General features: G+C 43.0%; 1 protein-coding gene across 9 annotated transcripts in view; it reads right to left on the bottom strand.

Annotated features, from left to right (window-relative positions):
• The window catches only part of TNIK (TRAF2 and NCK interacting kinase), a 381,221-nt gene that overhangs the window by 91,193 nt on the left and 265,499 nt on the right, over nucleotides 1-24,529 (bottom strand). For all 9 annotated transcript variants that reach the window (XM_081954743.1, XM_081954744.1, XM_081954747.1 and 6 more), the window contains exons 11-12: nucleotides 22,321-22,387; nucleotides 18,940-19,144 (exon numbers count right to left, since the gene is read on the bottom strand). In XM_081954743.1, the coding sequence (XP_081810869.1) occupies nucleotides 18,940-19,144; nucleotides 22,321-22,387 (272 nt within the window). The remainder of the gene's footprint in view (nucleotides 1-18,939; nucleotides 19,145-22,320; nucleotides 22,388-24,529) is intronic.

The raw sequence follows: 24,529 nt of genomic DNA, 5'->3' as shown, positions 1-24,529 counted from the left end.
CAGGGGCCATAGTCTGAGGACCCCTGATTTAGTGCAATATAAAAAAATGCAAATAATTTTTCTCCCGACCACCAAAATTTTCTTGCGGATCACCAGTGGTCCATAGACCAATAATTGGTGACCGCTGCTCTGGAGACCAAATGAGGAGAAGAGAGGACTCACTGGAAAAGACCCTGATATTGGGGGGGGAAAAGATTGAAGACAAGGGAATGGCAGAGGATGAGATGGCTAGATAGCGTCATAGATGCAATGACCATGACTTTGGATGAACTTTGGTAGAAAGCAGAGGACAAAGTGGTCTGGCAAGCTGTGGACCATGAGGTCATGTAGTTTAGTCACTGAGAATAACAAATAAAGGAGAATATTTGTAGCTCAGGGTTGACACCAAGGGTGCTCTCTGAGCTTGCGTGTTTTCTTGCAGATGTTTCATTACCCAAACTAGATAACATCACCAGTGGTAGTAGACTAGCATTAGACTAGCAGTGATGATGTTACCTAGCTTGGGTAATGAAACATCTGCAAGAAAGCAATCAAGTTCAGAGGGCACCAAGGACCCCTCAACAACGACAAAACCTATGATAGTGTGGTAGGTACAGAATGAAGAACCGGGGAAGAGCTTCAAGATCCATGGCAATCATTACGATTCTCATAGATTGTCTCATACTTTTTACAACATTGCATTTATTATTCCCAAAATGTAGGTGGAAGGGTAAGGCTGACATTAAGTACAGAATTCATGGCAGCACTCTCCCAAGTTATTATTGCCACCTGGAGAAGGTGGAGCTTTTTCATTGGAGGACCTGGAGTTTGGAATTGTTAGATTCGCTGTTAATTGAAGAGGCGTGAGGCAGCTGAGGTAAGAAGAACAGCTATTCATTCAATGGAACGGCAACAACAAACTATGTACAGAGATCCAGCACCTCGCCCTGCTTGACAGCTATTTATACTAGAGCTGTCAAGCAGGGCGACCAATAGGAATGCTGAGACACCCCGTGGTCAGCTAGTCACCTTAGCCATGATGACTTAGCCAATCAGGCGCGGCTGAGCTGTTGCTGGCTGTCAGTCGTAAGTCGAGGACTTGCGGCCGGTCATAAGTTGAGGACTTTATGACTGGTCGCAAGTCGAGGACTTAGCACTCCTTCCCCCCCAGTGAGGGCGCATAAGTAGGCAGGACCATTTGCTGCGCTTTAATTTTAAGCCAGCGCTCCTGAAACGCTTGAGGACCTTCCGGAGGACTTCGATGAGTGCTGAGCGACTGAGGGCAGTGATCAGGACATCATTGAAGTAGGGTACTGTGCCTGGGAGCCCATGGAGCAAGCGCTCCACAAGGCTCTGGAAGATCCCCGGGGCAACGGATACGCCGAATTGATGCCGGTGGCAACGGAAAGCCCCTCGGTGGGTGACAATGGTCTGAGCAGTGGCGGCCTCGTCATCCACCAGGAGCTGTTGGTAGGCCTGCACCATATCCAGTTTGGCAAATATGCAGCCCTGCCCCAAGGAATGGAGCAGGTGCTGCACAACAGAGACTGGATAGGGTTTGCCTGGAGGCCGAGGTTGATGGTCGACTTATAGTCGGCGCAGATCCTGATAGACCCGTCGGCCTTAACGGGGACCACTATGGAGGTATCCCATTTGGAGTGGTCAATGGGCTCCAAGACTCCCTGAGCCAACAGCTTGTCTAACTCACATCAACCTTCGGCCTCAAGGCCTAAGGCACCCTGCGAGCCTTTAGTCTCATAGGGGCAACCTGGGGGTCCAAATTCAAAGAGATTGGGGTACCCTTATATTCCCCCAACTTACCGTCGAAGACGTCAGCGAAGTCAGAAATTACGCCCTCAACGGTAGGTGGAGCGGCCGAGGCTTGATGCACACCTAAGAGTGACAGGCCCAGCGACGGGAACCAGTCAAGCCCCAGGAGGGACTTAGCAGGAATAATCTAGAATGACTGAGCAGGAATAATCTAGAATGACTGGGTTTTATAATCAGGGGGAGAGAGAGAGCCTCCTGAAACTGTTTGCCACTGTGCCCAGGATGACACTCAGGCCTTTCACCAAATCGTGCTCATTTTCTTTAGGACAAATAAAAAAAGGCTGTCGGCCTAGTCATTTGAAAGTCAAGCTGCTTTTTCTGTGTTAGCAGCCCTTTTGTGGGGAAAATCAATACAGCCTCATAATTACATGCCACTCGGGTCTGTGGTGCGAGGCATACACAGTATTGATTGTAGCTATGGATGAGATGTGTCTACAATTGGCCCGGTGTGCCTTGAAAGAAAAATGAAGATGTGTAAAAGCCCTTCAGTAATTGTGTCATTAAAGCAGGCTGGCCGGCATTCGACACGTGCAAGCAGACGACTGACTGGATTTGGCTCTCTGCTATTTCGGCTAACATGTAATTCCCCAATCACATCCTCAACATGCTTTTGCCCTTATAAAATGCGACATATATTCCTCTAAAAAGCAGCCCAGGGATGCGGCTCTCAAAATGGCCTCCCCCCCTCCCCATTTTCGTTTATAAAAAGCTGCAAAAGGGAGTAACTCTCTCCTTATTGGAGTCATCCATCTCGCTATCAGATGTTGGAAGCCGTTTTGATTTGTTGTTTTTAAATGGTGAAAAGCAGCAGTGCTTCCACTGAAAGCCAGAGCATTTTCTGCTGTTGCTAGTCAAAAAGTTGCAATTCAGGATATGTGATTTATGCTTCCCTCCTTCTCGATTTTCCATATTCCCATCAAAATCTGTGGGCAAGTAGTAATATTGTTCTTTTTTTTAAAAAAACAAAGAAACAAAACAGATGTACAATAGTACCACCTTGGTACTCAACTGCTTTAAAACTCAGCAAATTTGGTAGTCAATGCATTTTGACATGAACATTTTGTCCCAGTAGTCATCTTTGGTACTCAATGCACAAGCTACAACTTGTCAATGTCAGCTATCTTGTGACTCACTACATTATTCCTTATGGAAAAAAGTTGTTTGGTACTCATTGTGTCTCATGGAACCAATTAACGATGAGTACCAAGGTACCACTATATTAAGGTACCCAGAGCCACCTTATTGGGAAGATGGGAGGCATATAAATTTAATAAACAAAATAAATAAATAAAATAAATTGAAGTACACTCCTAGGCTGGATGTTCATATTTATTGATGAATTTATAAACTATTTAGTCAGTCAAAGGAGTAAACAAATGCAACAAGGGCAGCCAATACAATAACAACAAACCAAAATATAGAACACAGAATAATAGGATTGGAAGGGACCTTCTAGTCCAACTCCCTGCTCAAGCTATACTATTCCAGATAAATGACTGTCCAGTCTCTTGAAGGTCTCTACTGACAGAGCACTCACAACTGCCAGAGATAAGCCGTTCCATTGATTAATTGTTCTCACTGTCAGGAATTTCACTTTACTTCCAGATTGGATCTTCCACCCATAACTTCTTGTCCTGCCCTCAGGTGCTTTGGAGAATAGGTTGTGCCTCTCTTCTTTGTGCGGCAATTGGATTAAATGTGTTGTAAATGCAGATTAAATGCAGCCATACAATTTAGGGCAATAAACTCTGTATGCTGCAGTTAATACAGGTGTCGTAGGTATCAATGTGAAAAAAGGAACACATACACACAATCTCTATCTGAAACAATGGTCCCCAAATCTTCTATACAACTACATAATCACTGAAAGTTTGAGGGCTTACACATCACTTAACAGATCAAGACACTATTTAAGGACCCAGATGGGCACAACCCATTCTTCGGGGACTCCCAATTTAAATAAAATTAAATGACTGTCCAACAGAACTGGAATTGCCAATATTTTGTTAAATGTATGTGCCATCCATCTTGTTGCCATCAGCTGAATCTAGGTGGCTTACAACAAGATAAAAGCAGCAGCATAAAGCATTAAGATATTAAAAGGATAAATGTTGACATTAAAATGAACAAAGATGGCTAAGGAAGGAAGCAATATATAAAGGGGTGGAGGTAGAATCTTCTCTTAATCACCTAACCACCTTCACTATAGAATGCTTCCATCAGGACCTCAGGCCAATCAGTAGAGCCATGTTTATATACCAGCACCAGTACTCAACAGGTTTTGCTGTACTTGTTTATGGCATTTTAGGTGAAGATGCTAAGTTCTCCTAACATTTTGTGTGAAAATACCAAAATCTTGCTGCTCTCTCAAGACTTTTTGCCATTAATGTTTTTGGTGTCCACAGTAGCCGATCAGCAGTGAGTCACAGATCACAGTTTAGCAACTGATCTAAAAGAAACTATAGTCTTTATTAGATGATAGCAATAGTGTGAAAAGTAAGCCAGACACAAATCTTAATAGTTTTTTCTGGGGACTTCTATTAATGAATTTCAAGCCTCATTTGACGCATTACTGACTAATGGTATAAATGTTACTAAGATGTATTTTACTAATATGAATTATTAATCTTATAGTAGAATATGCCTACATTTGCTTTACTCCACTTTCTCACCATCCAGCCGCACATAACCCCCTCCTAGATGTAAATTCTTCCTGGATTTATTTTCCATTGCTATAGCTATTTACGCTGGCTGAGATATTACTCAGGGGAGGAGATACAAATGTGAAACTTTAAGAAACATCACATTGGAAAGAAAGAGAACACACACATGTCCTAATCAACCAACAATCTCTTGACAGTTCATTTTGTTTTATTTTATGGCATCTAAGAAACAATTTGCAAGATGTAACTACAATCAAGTAGATAGACTCTTAAACTGTGTTTAGCTCCTCACTGTATTGCACAGACACATCCATGAAGTTTCTTCTCAATAATAAGAAAATGGTTTGCCATTGTCTTCCACCTGGGCTTAACTCTATCCGAAAGCCTACTTATACAATTTGCCTACCTATCTTGGAAATGTCTATTGGATATTTAAGTTGTCCCCTCTATGATTGACTGTTGGCAGTTACACCCAAGGGAAGACCTGTCTATCTGTCTCTGTCTCTCTCTATCTATCATCTATCTATCTATCTATCTATCTATCTATCTATCTATCTATCTATCTATCTATCTATCTATCTATCTATCATCTATCTATCTATCTATCATCTATCTATCATCTATCTATCTATCTATCTATCTATCTATCTATCTATCATCTATCTATCTATCTATCTATCTATCTATCTATCTATCTATCTATCTATCTATCTATCTATCTAGTTCATGTATCTAACTAGCTAGCTGGCTATCATGTCTGAACTGCCCATCTTTTCTCAAAAAAGGACTCTGGGCTGTGTACAATAAAACATCAAAATACGTATAAAAGCAGCATATAAAAATTAAAATGTTTGAATTGAAATTTTAGAATTAAGAATTTAAAAATATATAAATACTTAAGCAGGCAAGAATAATTAAACCCTATTAAAAATTAGCTGACAAAGGCAAAAGAAGGGCTCAAGCAACCCCGTGACTGTGTGCTCCTTTGGGCTTCCCATGCAAGGCTGCAGATCCATGTTTTTGGATCTGGCCAGGAGAGCGAAGGGTTGCCTCAACCCCAGGACAAGAATATTCTATAGAGCGGAGGCAATGGCTCCTAGACCCCAACAGTTGGAGTTCTTTAACTGACAGGGCCTGCTTGACCGGGTGGGACAGGACAATGGGATGGGATGAAGCCAATTCTGTAGGTTGCCTGGCCCAATCCCATGTAGGCCTTTATAGGTTATAAATAACATCTTGCATTGAAAAATGAAAACACCCTGAAAGTTGCTGTTAGAAAGATGACTGCTGCAATGAACATTTAGATACTCAAATGCTATCTGATATGGTAATGCTGTTTCTGTGTAATGCAGTCTTCAGAACACTCAAGAAAACTTTTCTCCACTCTTAAGGCATAATGATATAAGCACAACATGCTAGACCAGTGGTGGGCAACCTTTTTTTTCAACTGAGCCAAATCTCGCCAAAACCACGATTGAAATTTATTTTGAGAGCCACATTTTTAAAACCGAAAAAGGGGCGGGGGGGAAGCTCCTTAGCCTCCGTTTCTTTTTCTGCCTCCTCGCTTCTCGTCCCCGCCCGACTTCAGGATCCTCCCTAATCATTGTGGGTTGAAAAGAAAAAAGGGAAAGGGACGCTTAAAGGTTCAAACAGTAGAGCAAACGCTTCAGAGGCAACAGTTTTCACAGGGAATTAGAACAGAGAGCCCTGGAGTTTCGCTGCCCACCCGGTCAGACCTCGCTTTCCTTGCATGATTGGCTAATTTGCTACTGCCCGGCTCCCCGGTTAGATTTTTGCTGGGAGGGGGCGGGGGGGAAGCTCCTTAGCCTCCGTTTCTTTTTCTGCCTCCTCACTTCTCGTCCCCGCCCGACTTCAGGATCCTCCCTAATCATTGTGGGTCGAAAAGAAAAAAGGGAAAGGGGCGCTTGTTTTGAAATGCCCGAGAGGAGGGAGGGGAGCGGGCGCCCGGCACACAGAAGAGCCGCATTAAAATGTGTAAAGAGCCGCATGTGGCTCGCGAGCCGCGGCTTGCCGACCACTGTGCTAGACCAAGTCACAAGGAAATCTAGCAAATGCATTCATATAACAAACTAAGCTCGATTAGTTTTAACCTCAGTGAGATATTTTGAAGTGAATGTTGTGTGCCTCCTGGCCCTACTGAACAAGTTGATGGTAAAGGTTCCCTTCACACATATGTGCTAGTCGTTCTCGACTCTAGGGGGCGGTGCTCATTTCCATTTCAAAGCTGAAGAGACAGCGCTATCCGAAGACGTCTCCATGGTCATTTGGCTGGCATGACTAAACGCCGAAGGTCCACGGAACGCTTTTACCTTCCCACCAAAGGTGGTTCTTATTTTTCTACTTGGATTTTTACGTGCTTTCGAACTGCTAGGTTTGCAGAAGCTGGGACAAGTAACGGGAACTCACTCGGTTACGCGGTGCTTGAGATTCAAACTGCTAAACTGCCGAACCTTTTTGATTGACAAGCTGAGAGTCTTAGCCACTGAGCCACCGCGCCCCTCCTGAGATGATAGTACAATGGATTAATTCAAGAATTAGACTGTGTTATATTAACAAGGATAACAACTGTCATTTTACTACTTTATTTATACAAAAGAACATAAAGTAGTAAAGCCAGCTCCTCTACTATTTCTTTGGGTCACAGGGTGATCTAAAATGCTGGGAATATTGGGAGCTGCAATTCAAACCTCACCAGAGGAAGCTCAAAGGGAGTGAAATTTTCTATAATGCCTCTTTGGTCCCAGCTGCTCAGCAAACCGAAGCAACTAACATCATGCCGGAGAGCACATTTGCAGCATAAAATATAAATAAAGTCTTTGGCCTTTCCAGAATGTTGAATTCAATTTTGATATGTTCATCTGGTGTGAAAAATCAGAACCAAACATTTCATTTTAACTGTGACGCACCAGGTCACGTTAGGCTGACTGCTAACCAAAATAAAGCTGGTTTCCTTCCACAGCTTATAGATAAATCAACAAGTTTTTGTGTGCCTTTTTAAGGGAGCTATGTCACTTCTGGAAATGACAAAGAAAAGATTACAAAGATTAGGACAGAGAGATAAAAACTGAATGATAAGTAAGATTAAATAAGAAGAAACGGTATGCGTGAACCACTCAATATGAATCATTCACACTCTGTGTATGATCCCTGGATATAACCTGTCCATAAGCAATAGCAAATTTTGTATAAAAGAGAGTGCAGGCTGTATAAAAATTTGTTTTATACAGCCTGCCCTCTCTTGGCACACTTACCTAAGGCTATACAGGTAGTCCTCGACTTACAATTGAGTCCAAAGTTTCTGTTGCTAAGCGAAACAGTTCAGTAATTTTTGCCCTATTTTACAACCTTTCTTGGGACAGCTGGTAAGTGTATCTTTGCGTTGTTAAGTGAATCTGGTTTCCCCATTGGCTTTCCTCATCAGAAAAGGTGATCACATGACCCTGGGACATTGTAACTGTCATAAATATGTTGTGCAGCCAGCAGAGCTGGCCACAGAGTCAGACAGTGAGGACGAGGGCTCTGCATCAGAGGCAGTTCTCAGCTGTCTTTGGAGCTAGACAGCAGTGAGGCAGAGGAACAGCTGGAGCCTGTTCCCTGTGTGTGCTTGCGCAGAGCTGCCAGAAGAAAAGAAATCAGGGTCGACTTGGGAGTAAAGCCACAGGTGGATGGTGAATGGCCCCTCCCATAGGAAATAAAAGAGGAACAAGAGGGGAGTGGGCTTTTGCAGGAAACAATTTGTTCGTTCGTTTATTCATTTCAGGAGTGTGAAGATCTGTCCGTAAATCTCAGAGACTCTCTGCCAAGTCTTTCCTTGCACAGCACTGCATTTGGAAAATATTTACATGGCAGCTTTCCAAGCTAGATAAGGTCTGTGGTCATAAATTCACCTTTGAAAGATTGTTTACAAGGGGTTTTGTCGAAACCAGGAATCTGCTTCGTGCTTTTTGGGGAAGCCTAGGTCAGAACAAAATAAGATTCAGTTGCCAAGCATCTGACTTTTGATCACATGACCATGGGGATGCTGCAATGGCTGTAAGTGTGAACAATAGTCGTCAGTCACTTGTTTCAGTGCCCCAGTAATTTCAAATAGTCACTAAATGAACTGTTGTGAGTGGAGAACTACCTGTAGTTCATGGTTGCTTCTAGGCAAGCAGATAGGCATCAGGTAAAGTAGATAGGCATCCAAAGAAGCCAGAATTCTTCCTGGAAACGTAACCATTTCTCACTTGATTCTTCTTGCAAGCCAGGTTCAAATACATAAAACAAAGCAGCTCATTCTGGGATGCCTTTATCATGACATTTGAACCAAGCACATCAGAACTCCGAAATCAACCACAAACTAGCGTTTCCGACTCTAGTTTCTTTCAAAGGGAATAAAACAGAGTTCCTGCTTTTGTATGTCATTTTCAAACATACAATTATTTGGCATGGGAGCAATGGAGCATAACCAGTAGCCGACTTACTGTTGCATGCAAATGCAATTACACCTTTTGATGCTAACAATTACCTAGGAATTTCAAAAACTCCCCTTCCTAGGTTGTGTTTAGGGAAGGCAGGTTTGCCATCTGTTTGGGAGGCTGTAATCTGGATTCTTGCAGTGGGTTGGATTTCGTGGCCTTTTGTGCCTTACAATTTTAATTCTCATCCGCTGCTCCCTACTGATGATGATCGCTTTCCAAAAAGAGACCAATCAATATTATAGGGGACTGGAAATGAAACAGGCGACCGGAGGAAGAAATGTCGCAGGAACTGAGTATGTCTAGTTCAATGAAAAGGACGACTAGGGATGACATGATAACAGTGTTCCAATATCTCAAGGGTGCCACGAAGAAGAGGGGGGGCAGCCTATTGTCCAAAGCAACTGATGGCAGGACAAGAAGAAAGGAATGGAAACTGATCAAGGAGGAAACCAACTTAAAAGAGAAACTAAAGGAAAATTTCCTTATCGTTAGAACAATTAATCAGTGGAACAACTTGCCTCCCGAAGCTGTGGCGCTCCGTCACTGGAGGCTTTTAAGAAGAGTTTGGACAACCGTTTGTCTGAAATGGTATATAGGATTTCCTGCTTGAGCAAGTTGGTCTAGAAGTCCTCCAAGGTCCCTTCCAACTTTGTGATTCTATTATATTGGCAGGATGACTTGCAATTCCACCTTAGACCCTTAAGGATGCAGTCATAAGTCAGGGCCCAGAACTGGGACTCTCGGGGAACTGGTGAGATCTTGAGATGGCTCCATTATTGACTGAATCTCTTATGTGTACTTTAAAAAAAAATATTTTGATTGTTTGATGTTTTTATTGTTTTATAGTTATTTTTTGTTGTATGCTGCCAAGAATCAAATCTTGCGAGTTGGGCAACTGTATAAATTAAATAGATAGATAGAGAAAGGATCATAGAGCAAACATCAATTATTCATTCTGAGGTTTATTTACCCAACTTCAGAAGTGATGCTTCAGGCCAAGCTTTTTTCATACGTCTCCCCCGCCCATTTTTTCTTTCTTTCTACTTTCTTGTTTCAAGGCACAAGGGGATCCTCTTTCTGCCACATTCACCATGACACAAATTAAATATTGATGAGGAAGCAATGTGAAGCCCCACGCTGCACAAACACTCAAAAGGAAAGCTAGACTCCCTTGGGGGCTGTCAAATTTATGATGTTGTTTAAGGCTATACAAAGATGGGATGAGATGATGATCAGCAGAAATTCAACTGAAAATGCTCTCAACTTATGATACCTTCAAAGTAGCCACTACACAATGTAGCAAAGTAATTATTCTCAAAATGAGGGTGAAGTCATGCTTGAGGTCTTTTCTTCTTTTTCCTTTTCCTTTTCATGTAAAGTATATGCCTGCTTATTCTAGAAAGGATTTGAGAGAAATGTGCCAAACTATTTAGGGAACATTTGTTTTGCAAGGCCATCAACCAACTAACCCACCCTCCCACCCATCAACCAACCAACCACTTTTTAACACTTTATCAACAGTCCTCTTCTTAAAAAAGGGGAGGGGGATGTCCTACGAACATAACTATCTGTTTCCCCCCAAAATAAGATCTCCCCTGAAAATAAGCCCTCCTCGAAAATAGTTAAATACTTCTGCAGCCGGTCCCCGCCATAACCTCTGGTTACTTGCCCCACAAACAACATGAGGTGAGGAGGTAAGGCCAAGGCGGGGAAGGGAGGGGGAAATATGCCCCACAGCCCTTACCTAACAGCTGCTCCCGCAAACCTAGCCACTGTACCCCTTCTGTCATGCTAATGGCAGCTGCAAAAGCCATTTGCGAAGAACAGGAGGCAATGGCAGTGATGGGACCTCCGGTCGCAGCAGCGTGGCTGTGTCGACGGCATGATGCACAGTCCTGGGAAGAATGGCTAAAAGCGCGTGCATGGCCTCAGGAGCGAACAGCTGATGAGCAGCTGTATTGCGCTGTGCTCACCACCTCCTACAACTCAAAAATAATAAGACCTCCCCCAAAATAAGGCCAAGCGCATATTTCTGGGGTGAAAAGAAAATAAGAGCCAGTCTTATTTTGGGGGAAACACGTTTACTAGACCTATCCTTTCTGTATGTATTTTGCTGAAAATTTGGTCATATGTTCCAATTTGATTTGAAATGAAATTTTCATCTGTCTTGGGAGCTTAATTAAATTTCAGTAGTCAAGACCACTAACTGTATTTGAAGCACAGTGTCATTTGAAATCAAATGAACTTTTCAATCCCATGTTAAACTCTTGTATCAAATGCAACAGCTTTTCTTAAAAATGGATAAAAACTACGGAAGAGGATTTGGGGCCTGCATGCAATAAGTCAAAATTTATCTGAGAAAGTCATTAAAAATGGACCATAAAAATACTTCACAGGGTGTTAACCCCTGTAAATTGCATTACATCAACTGAAATATTTTCAGGCACCGACAAATTGGTACATATTGACAACTCTGATGATAAAACCAATTTCATTATTCATTTTTAGGTAAACGTTTTTGAAGGAACTGGAAACATTACTCAACAATCTTTGTTATTTGATTTGCTGTGCTTTTATTGTTCATATTGTCTAAGGCTAATGAGCTGTTAGAACACCACAAATTAATTCAAATTTTCTTTTGCTGCCAGTTTCACTATTATGAAACAAGTCCAAAGTGCATAACAAGACTTGCAAGATCTTGCTCATTAAGCTTACAGTAAAATAGATGTCAGGACTGCAGCCATATTCCTTTTGGATCTTTGGCCTGCCACACTTTCTATTATTCTACTATGCTCATGTGCCATAAGTGGGGGGAGCACAGGGGGGTCATGTGCGGGCGTGCCGCACCCATAATGCAATGTGCAACCCCCCAGTGCGCATGCGCGCACTGCAGGAGCTCCCCCCTGCCATTTTTACATGATTTTTTCACCCTCCCCAGGCTCCAGAGGCTTTATATGAGCCTGGGGAGGGCGAAAACAGTCTCCCACGCCCCCCCGGAGGCTTCAGGGACTTCCTGTTTGCTCGGAGGGTCGTCTTGACTGCCCCGGAGGCTTCAGGGAAGCCTCTTGAAGGTCCCTGAAGCCTTCAGAGCGCTCAAAATGACCCTCCGAGCAAACCGGAAATCACTTCTGGTTTCCTCGGAGGATTGTTTTGAGCGCTCCGAAGGCTTCAGGGACTGTCCGGAGGCTTCCCTGACACCTCCGGAGGCCATCCGGGGGGGGGGGGGGGGAGAGACAGGGGGATGGGGGAGGCTGTTTTCGCCCTCCCCAGGCTCCTATAAATCCTCTGGAGCCTGGGGAGGGCGAAAATGGCTTTAAAAATGGGTGAACTCAGCTGGCCAGCGCACGCATGCCCTGACAAATGGCTCAGTGTGCCACCTGTGGCACGCGTGCCATAGGTTCGCCATCACTGTACTATGTCTTTTCTATTGTGGGAAAATGGGAGGGGGGATTGTACGGAGTTAGATGCTATGTAGCCCAAACAAAATTCCTTTTTAGAAAGCAGGTTCATCCTTTGTCTCTGCACCTGACTGCAACTGGATGGGTGGAACTGCCAGCATGGCAGTGGAAGATTGGACCATGTGATGGGCTGGTGGGTGTGGGGCAATTTCGTGAACTTTCAATTGGGTGGGGAAAACCAGGAAGCTTTCAGATTCGAGTTTTCCCAGATGTGCCAACATGGCTCTCTCAATAGATTGGAACTTTGAGCAATACTTTGCCTTGGACTCTGATGTAATTTTGGATGCTATCTGGAACCCTGACAATAGATTTAATCCATCTGGCTATGCTTCCTGCCTGGATTACCCTTATAGGGTGACATCAATCTTGCATGTCTCAGAGTTACATTTCTCCCTCTTCACCTTTAAAGCCCAAGAAACTAGGTAGGGTCTCTTTTGAGATGCTTGCCATGCCCACATTTCTTCTGCAAGCTAAGCTGCCTCTTTTCTGACTGTTCCCAGGCTGTGGCTTCACCCCGTCTTCCAAGATCCTTATCATGTACCATTACATTCATTTCTCTGAGAGTGTACATGGGTTCTAGACCAGGGATCACCAACCTTTTGGACCTCAAGGACCAGTACATTCATAATTTTAAACCACTAATATAATCTGCCTCATGACCGGCTGGGTGGGTGTGGTTAGGTCGTTATGTGACTGGGTGGGCATGGCCAATTTGATGTAACTGACGTAAAGTGGTGCCCTGCCGGCCTCTTCTTGCCATTCCCCTCCCAGCCACTCCTCGCCTGCCCGCCCGGGCTCCTTAGGGCCCCAACTAGAAGCAGTTGTTGGAGGTAAGCAGCCACCGTGAGAAAGAGTTGGTAAAACAGCTGGCTCAGTTCAAATTGGATCTGACCGAGAAGGCGGTTCAGCAGAAGCACCTCACTGAGGACTACGAGCATAGGCTTTCAAAGCAAATGGAAGACCTGTGGGAGTGCAAAGGCAGGTACTGGCCCTGGAGGCTCAATGGGCTGAGATTCAGGCCAGTTCCAGGCCATGATGCAGTCCCACTGGAATAAGGCCCTCTGACTCTTCGCCACCAGGAGCGCTTCCCTCCTGCCTTTGCCCAAAGCCCCACACCAGGAGGCTGAAGCAGACCCCAAGTTGGAATTTCTGCCCCCCTCCAACCTGCACAAAAAGACCCCAAAGGGGGAGACTCTCTGCAGCAACACAAGCATATATTGCATATATCCAACCCAGGGGCCATTGTTTGAGGACCCCTGATTTAGTGCAATATAAATAATACAAATAATCTTTCTGCGGACCACCAAAATTTTCTCACTGTTGAGGACCGCTGTTCTAGCCTATAGTGTTTAGGGAGCTGATCTTAAACCGAAGAAATTGAGGATCCAATTTCAATTTGGCCATTCTAAATTGCTATGGATTATTAACGCAGGCTCTCCAAACTTGGCAACTTTAAGACTCGTGGACTTCAACTCCCAGAATTCCTCAGCCAGTCATTCTGGCTTGGAGTACAGGCAAAAAAAAATAGACTGGGGAAGCTGTTCTATACACCTTTCAGTAAGCCAGGTCTCCATTTGAGTGTCTTCATTCTCGCTCCGCATCAATACATTTCATCATGGAGTTTAGTGATAAAGCACATAAAGTATTTACTGTCCTAGGAGCTTTTGCACACAGAGTGCCAGGCAGACTGGAAAAGAGTTGAAATATTCTGTTGAGTAAGTCTGTGAAGAAGATGATACAGGAATTACTTCACTCCCGCCCATACTTTTGTTCTGATGGTTTCAAGATTGTCCTTGAGACATTCAAGATCCTTTTAAAAGATAAAGGTTCCCCTTGCACATATGTGCTAGTCATTCAAATAGTAAGGAAGCCATCTCAAAGTCTCACTAGTTCTCTGACTCTAGGGGACAGTGCTCATCTCCCTTTCAAAGCCGAAGAACCAGTGCTTTCTGTCGGCATGACTAAATGCTGAAGGCGCAGGGAACGCGGTTACCTTCCCACCAAAGGTGGTCGCTATTTTTCTACTTGCATTTTTACATGCTTTCAAACTGCTAGGTTGGCGGAAGCTGGGACAAGTAGCGGGAGCTCACGCGGCACTAGGGATTCGAACCGCTGAACTGCCGACCTTTCTGATAGACAAGCTCAGCGTCTTAGCCACTGAGCCACTGCGTCCCTCAAGATCCTTTTAGGAGGCGATCTCACAGAATTGCTAACAGTAAGAGGAATTGTGTGTGTGTATGTGCATAACCACACCTGAAAATAATTCTCATACACATCTTCACAAAGTCAAAATAATATTGGGACACACAAGTAGAAACTGGTCCAACTTTGGGCCAAATACTGGCAGCATTCTAGTTCTGACTCCGCACACTATTTTCAAAGCACTGTAAAACATTCATTATAAATAGGCATTTAGTGAGATTTTTATGGTAAAACATTTTGCAGGAGAATATTTATTTAATGAGCTTGGCTGCTAGCCAGCTTTCCCAAATATCTTGTGATTAGCTACTTTGTTCTCTTTAAACATTTGAACAGATGCAGCTCTCCCAACTATTAGCTTCCTTGGGAATTCAGAGATGGCGAGAGAGAATTTTCAAATAACGTTTGAAAAGTGCTACCATGGAAAAAACAAATCCTCCATACTATCCCTAAATATTCTCTTCTCACTAGCAGATCTAGTGCTTGTCAAACCCCCAAATGTTTTCTGCAAATATTTCAAGGTCACTTGAGAATGCTCTGGTTAGATTCCCTTGTGCGTCACTTAACTGAGACTTCTCTATGTTTGCCCCATCACACTAGACCAGGGGTCCTCAAACTGTTTAAACAGGGGGCCAATTCACGGTCCCTCAGACTGTTGGGGGAGCTGGACAGATTGGGTGGGCGTGGCTAGGTGGTCATGTGACTGGGTGGGCATGTAGCTAGGTGGGCGTGGCCAATTTAACAGTCCATTAAATAATGCACACCAACTAATTTGCTTTTCTCCTGGAGGTGTTTTAGTTGCGTTTGTTTTTGCTCTTTTAGTTGACTTTTCTTTTTTCTTTCACAGTTTTTTCAGTTGTTTAGGAGTCTAGTAGTCCACTTCAGGAAACTCAGTTTTGCAGCAATTCTTCTCAGACCCAAGGAACTTACAATCAACAAATTTCTCTCTCTCTCTCTCTTCTGGAGGTGGGGTAGGTGAAAAACGAGCCCATTTTTGGCCTCCTGGGGCATCTATGCACCCCGTTTTTAACTTCCCTTACCTGCAGAACATCTCTGCAGGCCAAAATTGTTGGCCTTACCTTTCAGTTCCAGCCCACGGGGCTCACGAAGGACAGTCCAGCACTCGACCAAAGGGTGGGCGGGGCAATGTGGGCAGGGCAGCCTCATGGGCCAGATTAATGGCTTCGGTGGCCTGCATGTGGCCCATGGCCATAGTTTGCTGACCCATGCAAACTATGAGTTTTCTGCTCAACTTGCTGTCTAATTCATCTTCCCAAGGATGTCCGTTTTAATATTTTCATTGCATTTTAAAGATAGCTTTTGTTCCATTTATTGAATGAATTCTGACTGTCTGCTCCCGCTTATTTATTAGTTGATTTGACACCTTTGAGTAGAAAAGTGTACTCACTTTTGTTGCCAGCTCTTTAGACATTAATGCCTGTGTGTTGTGTTATTTTGAAGGGACAGCACATTTACACTGTTAAACAAGCTCACTACTTTACATTGTAGTGTACAAGTGTCGTTTCTTCAGTGTTGTCGCGTGAAAAAAATATACTTAAATATTTACAAAATGTGAGGGGGTATTCACATTTTGTGTTCACAAGGAATACAAGTAGAATGGTGGTCTTATCTACAGATACAATCAAGGTATGCACAGGATAGGAAGAACGAAGGTATTGCCAAAGACTACACAATATTAGATAAACTGTTGATACAGACAGAAAACAGACTGATCAAAGTGCTGTATAGATTTTTGTTGGAATATAAACTAGAGGAAGAACATGTCAAAGAAAACATGGTCACCTGGGCGAAAAATTTCGGTTACAATGTGGAATTGGCTAAGTGGGAAAAGCTTTGGATACTTAATCAGACAAAAGTCACTCTTTTGAAGACAGCAAAGACCACATCTGGACAAAGAGGACCACTGGTTTGAAAGAGGGGTCAAAGAGGCCATTTGCATTAAGACTGAACAGCCCTCTCTCAACAGAGGAGGAAGGATCCTGTACCACCTATCTCCTGTTTAGCAACACAGGCCTTTTAGCACTTCCAAGAAGATTCCACACCCATTTGCACTATTCAGGTGTCCTTGAGGGCACAGAAAAAACCTCCAAGTGGCCTTAACAACTCTCAGAAGGAGTCCTAACGACCAGATGACTGCAAGGAATATAAATCCTTCCATCCTCCATCATTCAGTCAGAACTGAGGAAGCCTCCAGGATGAAAAGCAAAACAAAGTTCAGTTGCCTTTTGAAAAAGCACCTTTGGGATAAGACTGGAGACCCTCAAAGTGCATGATAGTTGCTATGTCACACCCTTAGCTGGTCAGCATTGTGGCCATATCACACCCATGGTTGTGATCAGCATCATGCCAATGCAGATTCATATCCGCAGCAGCCTTTGTATGACTGAGTCAAACTCATCAGAGGTATCTTTGTTTTCTTTTGCAAGCGGCATTGTCCCTGCCAAGAAAACCTAAGAATAAAAATGGGCGAATACCGTGGGCAGGATGACTGGTTCCATGCAATGACAAGGTCCATTTATTCAAAGACCTTAGTCTAGTGACCTCAAGACACAGGCCACTAATTGTCCTTTGTGACTGGGATGTGTGATTTCCATCTGAGTGCCCACAATGGTATTACCGAAGGGGCTATGCTTCTCAGCATGTTTTACAGTTAAATAACAAAAGAGTTTGTTTGATTCAGAGATCTGAGCTACGAGCAAGAGAGGAGCATGGTTCTTTTTCAAAAGCTACGCAGTTGGAAAATTGAAAACTGGACTGGAATAATAAATGGAATGAACAAAGAGGCGGCCTTTGTTAAATAATCACAGTCATCATCACCATCATCAATACGGTAATTTACACAGAGAAGTTCAACACCATGGTTTATCACCACCATAATCATCACCGCCTTCATCTATTACTACTATTATCATTATTATATTTCATCATCATCATTTCGATTGTACCCAAGTAAAGCAAATGTCCCATTTGTGTTATTTAAAGACTGAAATAATCATTGAAACATACAGGGTGCTAACAACATACAGGGTTTGTGTGAAATATAAATGGATGAGGTGGTAGGGAGTCTTATTTTAGGGGCTTTGGGCTATCTACAGTATTATGCGTAAAGAAAGAAATTTGGCTCAGTTTTTAAAGCATTGTTAAACTCTGATTACACCAAATATTATTGAATAATCATTCTGCTAAACTGATAGGGAGGTAGCTGATAAACAAAACCCAGCAGACATTTTAAGTTCGTGATAAAGTTTGCTAGCAGTGCATTGTGAGGTACCTAACTCATACCTGTGAGGGTTTTCTTTTTAAAAAAAATCTAAGATTGGAAAACAATTTTTATGTAGATCAGAGCAATGGCAAGTAGCCTTAGTTTGCTTTATTTTCCTGAAATTAGCTGATTATAGCACATTCAGCATTAAGGATTCTCTTTGACGCATACACCTTCCCTGTTGCTGTTTGCTGAGAACATGAACCAGCTCAAATTCTGCTCCTCTTTGATCTTCCCTTGCTAATCTAGTCTTGTCATATTATCCCTAATTAAATGAAAGCCACATTTCAGGGGGCAGATTATCCGATGACATAAGCATATACTATAAATGTCTGGGTTTACCTCTAATTAAACATAGTGTTGTGGCCCGCCAATGGCCAGAGGAGCTGGCAGTAGATTTAGACAGTGAACAAGTTCGGGAGGAACATGGGTCAGTCCTGGAGTCTGGGGAAGGCTCTGATGAGGCAGAGATGGGGCCAGGGCCATCTACAGTTATCAGCTGCCTTCAGAATCAGTGACTTCCGGTTTGCTCGGAGGGTCGTTTTAAGCGCTCCGAAGGCTTCAGGGAAGCCTCCTGAAGGTCCCTGAATCCTCCAGAGGGCTTCCGGGGAGGCAGGGGAGGCTGTTTTTGCCCTCCCCAGGCTTGTATAAAGCCTCTGGAGCCTGGGGAGGGAGAAAAAAGCATACAAAAATGAGGGGTCGTGCCTGTAGTGCGCGCATGAACACTGGGTGTGTGTGTCGTGCATTGCATTATGGGTGCGACACGCCTGTACACGATCCTCCTGCGTTCCCCCCACTTATGGCACGCGAGCCAAAAAAAGTTCGCCATCGCTGTTCTATACCATCTCATAGTGCTTTACAAGATTCTATCGTGGTTTACAATGCCAGCGCATTGCCCCCAACAATCTGGCTCCTCATTTTACTGACCTCAGAAGGATGGAAAGCTGAGTCAACTCAGGATTAAACTCCAAGCTGTGGGCACAGTTAGCCTGCAATACTGCATTCTGGCCACTGGGCCACCAAAGTTTTAAAAAGCATAAAATTACCTCTTCCAGCCTCCGCCTCTGCTCTTTCTGCTCCTCAATCCTCTTCTGACGTTCTGCCAAGAGCTGCCTCTTGTGCTCCTCATTTTCACGCTGCTGCTGCTCCAGCTGCTGCCGACGGAGGGCCTCTGAGCGTTCCTTGTTTGCAAGCTGAAGCCGCAAAAAATCCCGCCGCAATGTCGATTCTCCAGGCAAGTTTAGGATGGAGCTTTATCGGGGAGACAAACTTACGTTAGTCCAGCATTCAATTCGCACAAGTTCTTGAGTCCTTCTCCCTTTTCTGCTAGTCAACTCAATTCTAAGATTTACCTGCGACTTCCTGAACTTGAGCATCTTCTTGGATATAGTTACATACTTAGATTGTCTACAGCAACATATCCAAACTTTAGCCTTGAATAGACTATTGAATCATAGGGCTGGAATGGACCTCAGAGGTCTTCTACTCCAACTCCCTGCTCAATGTAGGAGATCTCTGGTCAAATGTTGGTCCAGTCTATTTTTTAAAACCTCCAGTGATGGAGCACCCATGGGTCCAGGGGACAAGCTATTCCAGGAATTAATTGTGCTCTCTGTCAGAACATTTTTTCTTACTTCTAGATAACAAGCTTTCACCCATTACTTCTTGTCCTGCCTTCTGCTACTTTGAAGCCCTCTTCTCTGTGACAGCCACTCAAGGACTGGAAGATATTTACCATGTCTCTCTCTCTCTCCTTCTCTTTGATAGGGCATACCGGTATCTACCGGTAGTTCCCTCAATTATTTGCATGCCAGCTTACAAATTTAGTAATTGCTAAATTATTCCTTGGCACCTTACAGAAAGCTGCCTCACTTGGTTTCCTCAGCAAGTAGAAGATTAAACTTAAATACCACATTCACTCAGAGTGAAGCCAAGAATTTCACGTGCCAAAATGCTGTATGCTCAAAAATGGGATTTGATTTATCCATGGTTGGATTTATCCACAAATATATACAAATAGGTTTCTACCTCAGCTTTTTAAAAGTGCCTGTGTAATATTTGTACATCCTGTATACACACGTGTGTTAATTTCATCTGCGAATGAGCAGCCACTCAATTTTTTGGGCCAGTTGTGAAAATTAAAATATATAAAAATTTGAGGGTTAACTTATCCTCAGGGGGCACGTTTTTCATGGTATGTTTTAACTATGATATGGGTTAAAAATTCAAGGGTCAGCTTATGGGCTTATCTACAAAAATATATGGTATTAAGCATCTGAAATATTTCATTCGCTCAATGGTGCTTCCTTTATCATTCATCCAAATGTGGAGCTAAAGCATTTTCTTCAAAATACTCAGGCTACTCTTTTTTTAAAGGTGAAGGTAAAGATTTCCCTCACACATATGTGCTAGTCGTTTGCCAACTTTTGATGGAATGGCTGCGTCATCTGCATATAAAAGAGCTCATATGAGGTGGCTGCAGAGAACTTAGGTTCATAAGCATGGAGCGTGCCCAGATTGGAAAAGACCTATCTGTTGTGACCCAGCAGGAGCCGTTGGAGCTGCAACCAGACTCCAACAGTGAGGGGCCTTATGACTCGGCTCTGGAAGATGCGGAGGACCCTGGACAGGGTTCCGACTCCGAACAGGGATCAGAGAAGCTGGTTGGCCACCAGGAGGCGCCTGAGGCATGGAGCAGTGGTGAAAGCCAAAGGGAGTGTGCTCCTGACGTCATGCATTGGAGCAGTGGGGAGGAGACAAGGGAGGTGATTCTGGATGCCTGGCAACGCAGGGCTAATAGACGTAAAGAACAGCTACGCAGTTACAGGAGATAATTCAACCCAGGTGGTTGCAATTAAGCTCCTCTCAAGATTGTATAAAAAGAAATGACTTTGCGCAAACTGTTTGCAGGAATCAACTTATTTACCAGAGCTGGAGAAGCTATCAAGCCTTGTCTTATCTTGGCAGGCTGGATTGCTGCCAAGGTCTAGTCTGTGCTGGAGTGCTGCCAAGGTCTCGTCTGTGCTGGATTGCTGCCAAGGTCTAGTCTGTGTGTTAATAAATCATCGTGCAGTATCTTTGTCTCGGCGTGTTTGGTGTATGAAGGGGGGGGGGGGGTCAGAACACCTATCTATACAATTTACATGGCAAATTGATCTTAATAGCAATAGCATTTAGCAATAGCACTTAGATGTATATACTGCTTCATAGTGCTTTATAGTCCTCTCTAGGTGGTTTGCAGAAACAACATATTGCCTGAACAATCTGGGCCCTCATTTTACTGACCTCAGAAGGATGGAAGGCTGAATCAACTTTGAGATGGTCAACACTGAACTGCTGGCAGTCGGCAGACTTAGCCTGCAATACTATATTCTAACCACTGCGCTACAATGGCTCTCCACTATGCCACCATGGTTCTTAATGAAAGTAGAATAGAAAAAGCTCCCTCCTCGTTATGAGACATCAAATAAAATCCCTCTAGTTCCTGTTTCAATATCATATCCTGAAATATGTAATCACCTAAGAGATTCTCAGACATTCAGGCTTTCTGTTCTACAAAAAGTGGAGAATAAACAGAGAATAAAAGCAGAGATCAGATAGTGGAGAAAGAAGAAGAAAGAGAAAAAGCCACGGAGACTAGCATTTCCCCATTTATTTTCATACAATTTACAATTGTAAGAACACAAAGTCTCTACCGGTAATTACAGTTCAGCTGAGGTTTTATTTCATTGTGTCAGCTTTTGTTGCCAGTTGATGCCCAGTGCAGAAACACAATGGAGGCAAGTGACAAAAGCTTTTTATAGACTCAAAATTCTATTGGACAAAGAGCTTGATTCCAACATGTACACATTTCACATATTGGGGGGGGGGGGGCACAATTTCATTCTAACCCTCTCACTTATGGGCATTTTAAGAGGTTTCCCCCCCCCCCCCTGAAATAAGCTCTTAAGTGCAAGCCTTAGAGAAGGAGTTAGCAAAAATGTTCATCCCTAGGTTTTCCTGGAAATCAGAGCTGGACTGACCTAAGTACCCTGTTTCCTTGAAAATAAGACCTCCCTGGATAATAAGCCCAATCGAGCTTTTGAGTGCATGTGCTAAAAAAAGCCCTCCCCAAAAATATTGCAACACAGCAGCAGCCATGAGGTGACCACGCTCGCCGCCTCCTGCACCTCAAAAATAATAAGGCCTCCCCGAAAATAAGGCCAATTGCTTAATTCGGGGGTCAAAAGAAAACAAGACCCTGTCTTATTTTGGGGGAAACACAGTATTCCTTGGGACATTGTTTAACTTGGGCAACGTTTAGACTTATGGACTCCATTACTGCCACAAAGGAATTTTTTGCTGCATACTTATATTCCATCTCGCCAACCCTATTGGAGGCACAAAATAATGAGAGCATAGCCAGAACAGGAAAAAATGTGCCTTACCTGGGTTCTCCCGAATCATTTTCTTCTTCTTCCTCCTCACTTCCACTGTACTCATACTCTGTCTCATCTAGGAATATAATTAAGGGTCAATAGACACTTTGAAAACCATCATATTTTAAAAATAAAACTGTGAAGTTCTGGTGGAGAAAAAAACCTTTCTTTTCATTACAAATTAGTTCAAGACTGATTTGTCTCACCTTGAAATTCATCAAACCAACTGAAAGAATGAATGAAATAGAGAAAAAGGAAGATAGAGTTTGAGTGCACAGTAGGGTGTTTCTTCAAACAGGGTCCTCTATTGCATTTGGCCTACCTACCCCAGGTGCCTTCCTATTGTGTCAACTTCCATTCCTAGAGTTTTCAAGCCAACATGGCAATATGGGTACTATAGGTTGTAAGTACATGGATCTACTGTCAGACCTGGAAGCCATTTTTTACATTGGGCCTTCAGGTGTGCCACATTTTCTACTTTGGGAAAATGGGAGGGGGAATTATATGATATTGTAGTCAAAATAACATTCTTTTCTCAGAGAGTCAAGGACACCTTGCTCTGCAGCTGCGATGGTTTGACTGGGAGGCATCTCCAGTTTTGCACGGTGCCTGATTGGACTATGTGATGGACATGTGGGTGCTGGGCAGGGTCTTGAAGTTTCACCTGGGTGAGGAAAACCTGGAAGCTTTTAGATTCAGGTTTTCCCAGATATGCTAATATGACATCTCTAATAAAATGAAACTTTGAGGAAACTCAAGCCTCTGAGTCTTCTTTCATTGGGGGTGTTACTTGGAACCCTAACGTCTACAACCATTTGTTTGAAGTTATGATAGCCATAAAAAAAGTGACCTATAACTGGTCCTCACACTTACATCGTTGAAGCATCCTTCTGGTCATATAGTTAAACTTTGGCCCTTGGCAACTGGCATTGATTTATGATGGTTGGCACTTTCTGGGGTCACATGATTGTCATCTGCAACTTTGTTTGTTTCCAAAAAGCTAAGTCAATAAGGGAAACCACATTTGCTTAATGACCATCTGCTTCTATTAACAACCATGGTGATTCACTTCAAGGCCATGGCAAAAAGGTCATAAATTGGGAATGACTCACTAAAGAACTGCCTTGCTTAGCAATAGAAGTTCTGGTTTGAATTGTGGTTATAAATCAAGGACTACCTGTATTGAGAACAACTAGAAATTAGGATAATCTATGTGCTTAGAAAATACTTCTCTGAAAATGGGTTTGAAGAAGCAAGTGAAACAAATTAATGAGAGTTTATAGCAGAACAAGCCATTTTCTATCTTTATACTGTTATGCTGAAACTTCTGGCCACTCTGAATAATATTCAGGATTAATATATTTTCATTTTGTATTTCCTCCTTTCAAATGTAGAAATCTCTGTTGCCAAACAATAAAAGTTTGTATCCATCCAATTATTTGTCATGCCTGGGATATAATCCTCCATTTTCATGACAAAAGATGTTTAACACCACTTAACATCTGCTTGATATAATTCAAAGGGGGGTATGATTTGTGTCAGATATTAGAGGAGGAAGGAAATGGATCATCTCCTGCCCCCTTTACATACTGCTTTCACAAGAATGGAGATTGCAATGTGTTAAGTATTTTACAGTTAGTGATGTTAGTAAATAAGAAATGCATTCACTGAGAAGTTGCGCTCTATTAACAATCTGTCATATTGTAGATTTGTTTAAATGACAGCAATCCTACTCTTTTGAAATGTCTAAAGGATTACAGCATTAAAATGATAAAATAAGTGAGGAGCCTGGGGTCAAACATAGCTTTCTGCTGGCTTTGCATACATGCAAATAAAATACTTTCTACTTGCTTTGCTAATGGGAGCCAAGAGTAGCCTTATATTTGATTACATTTTCATAGAAAAGGTAGGTAGGTAGATGGGCCTGCATTAGTATCTTTCTAGTGCTAGAATGTCTAAATCCTTAGCATCAGAGCATGATAATCTATTGCATAAGAAATACTAATGATCTGATGGTCATTTTAAAAAATCCTTTCTTAGCGAGCACCTAAAAGCCAAGAGGAACATATGTAGGCTTTACGGTTCCGGGGATTTTGTGATGATGCATGAGTGCTATTTCGCTTTTATATATATATAGATTAGAGGTGGATTTTAAAAACATCTTCAGAGACAACTGTGGGAAGGAGAGGCTAGAGAATGGTGGTGGTGACTGGCACTT

Source organism: Natrix helvetica (genome assembly GCF_964273705.1).
Source record: "Natrix helvetica genome assembly, chromosome: 5".
In the NCBI taxonomy this organism is placed as follows: Eukaryota; Metazoa; Chordata; class Lepidosauria; order Squamata; family Natricidae; genus Natrix; species Natrix helvetica.
This window is presented reverse-complemented; position numbering and strand designations above follow the sequence as displayed.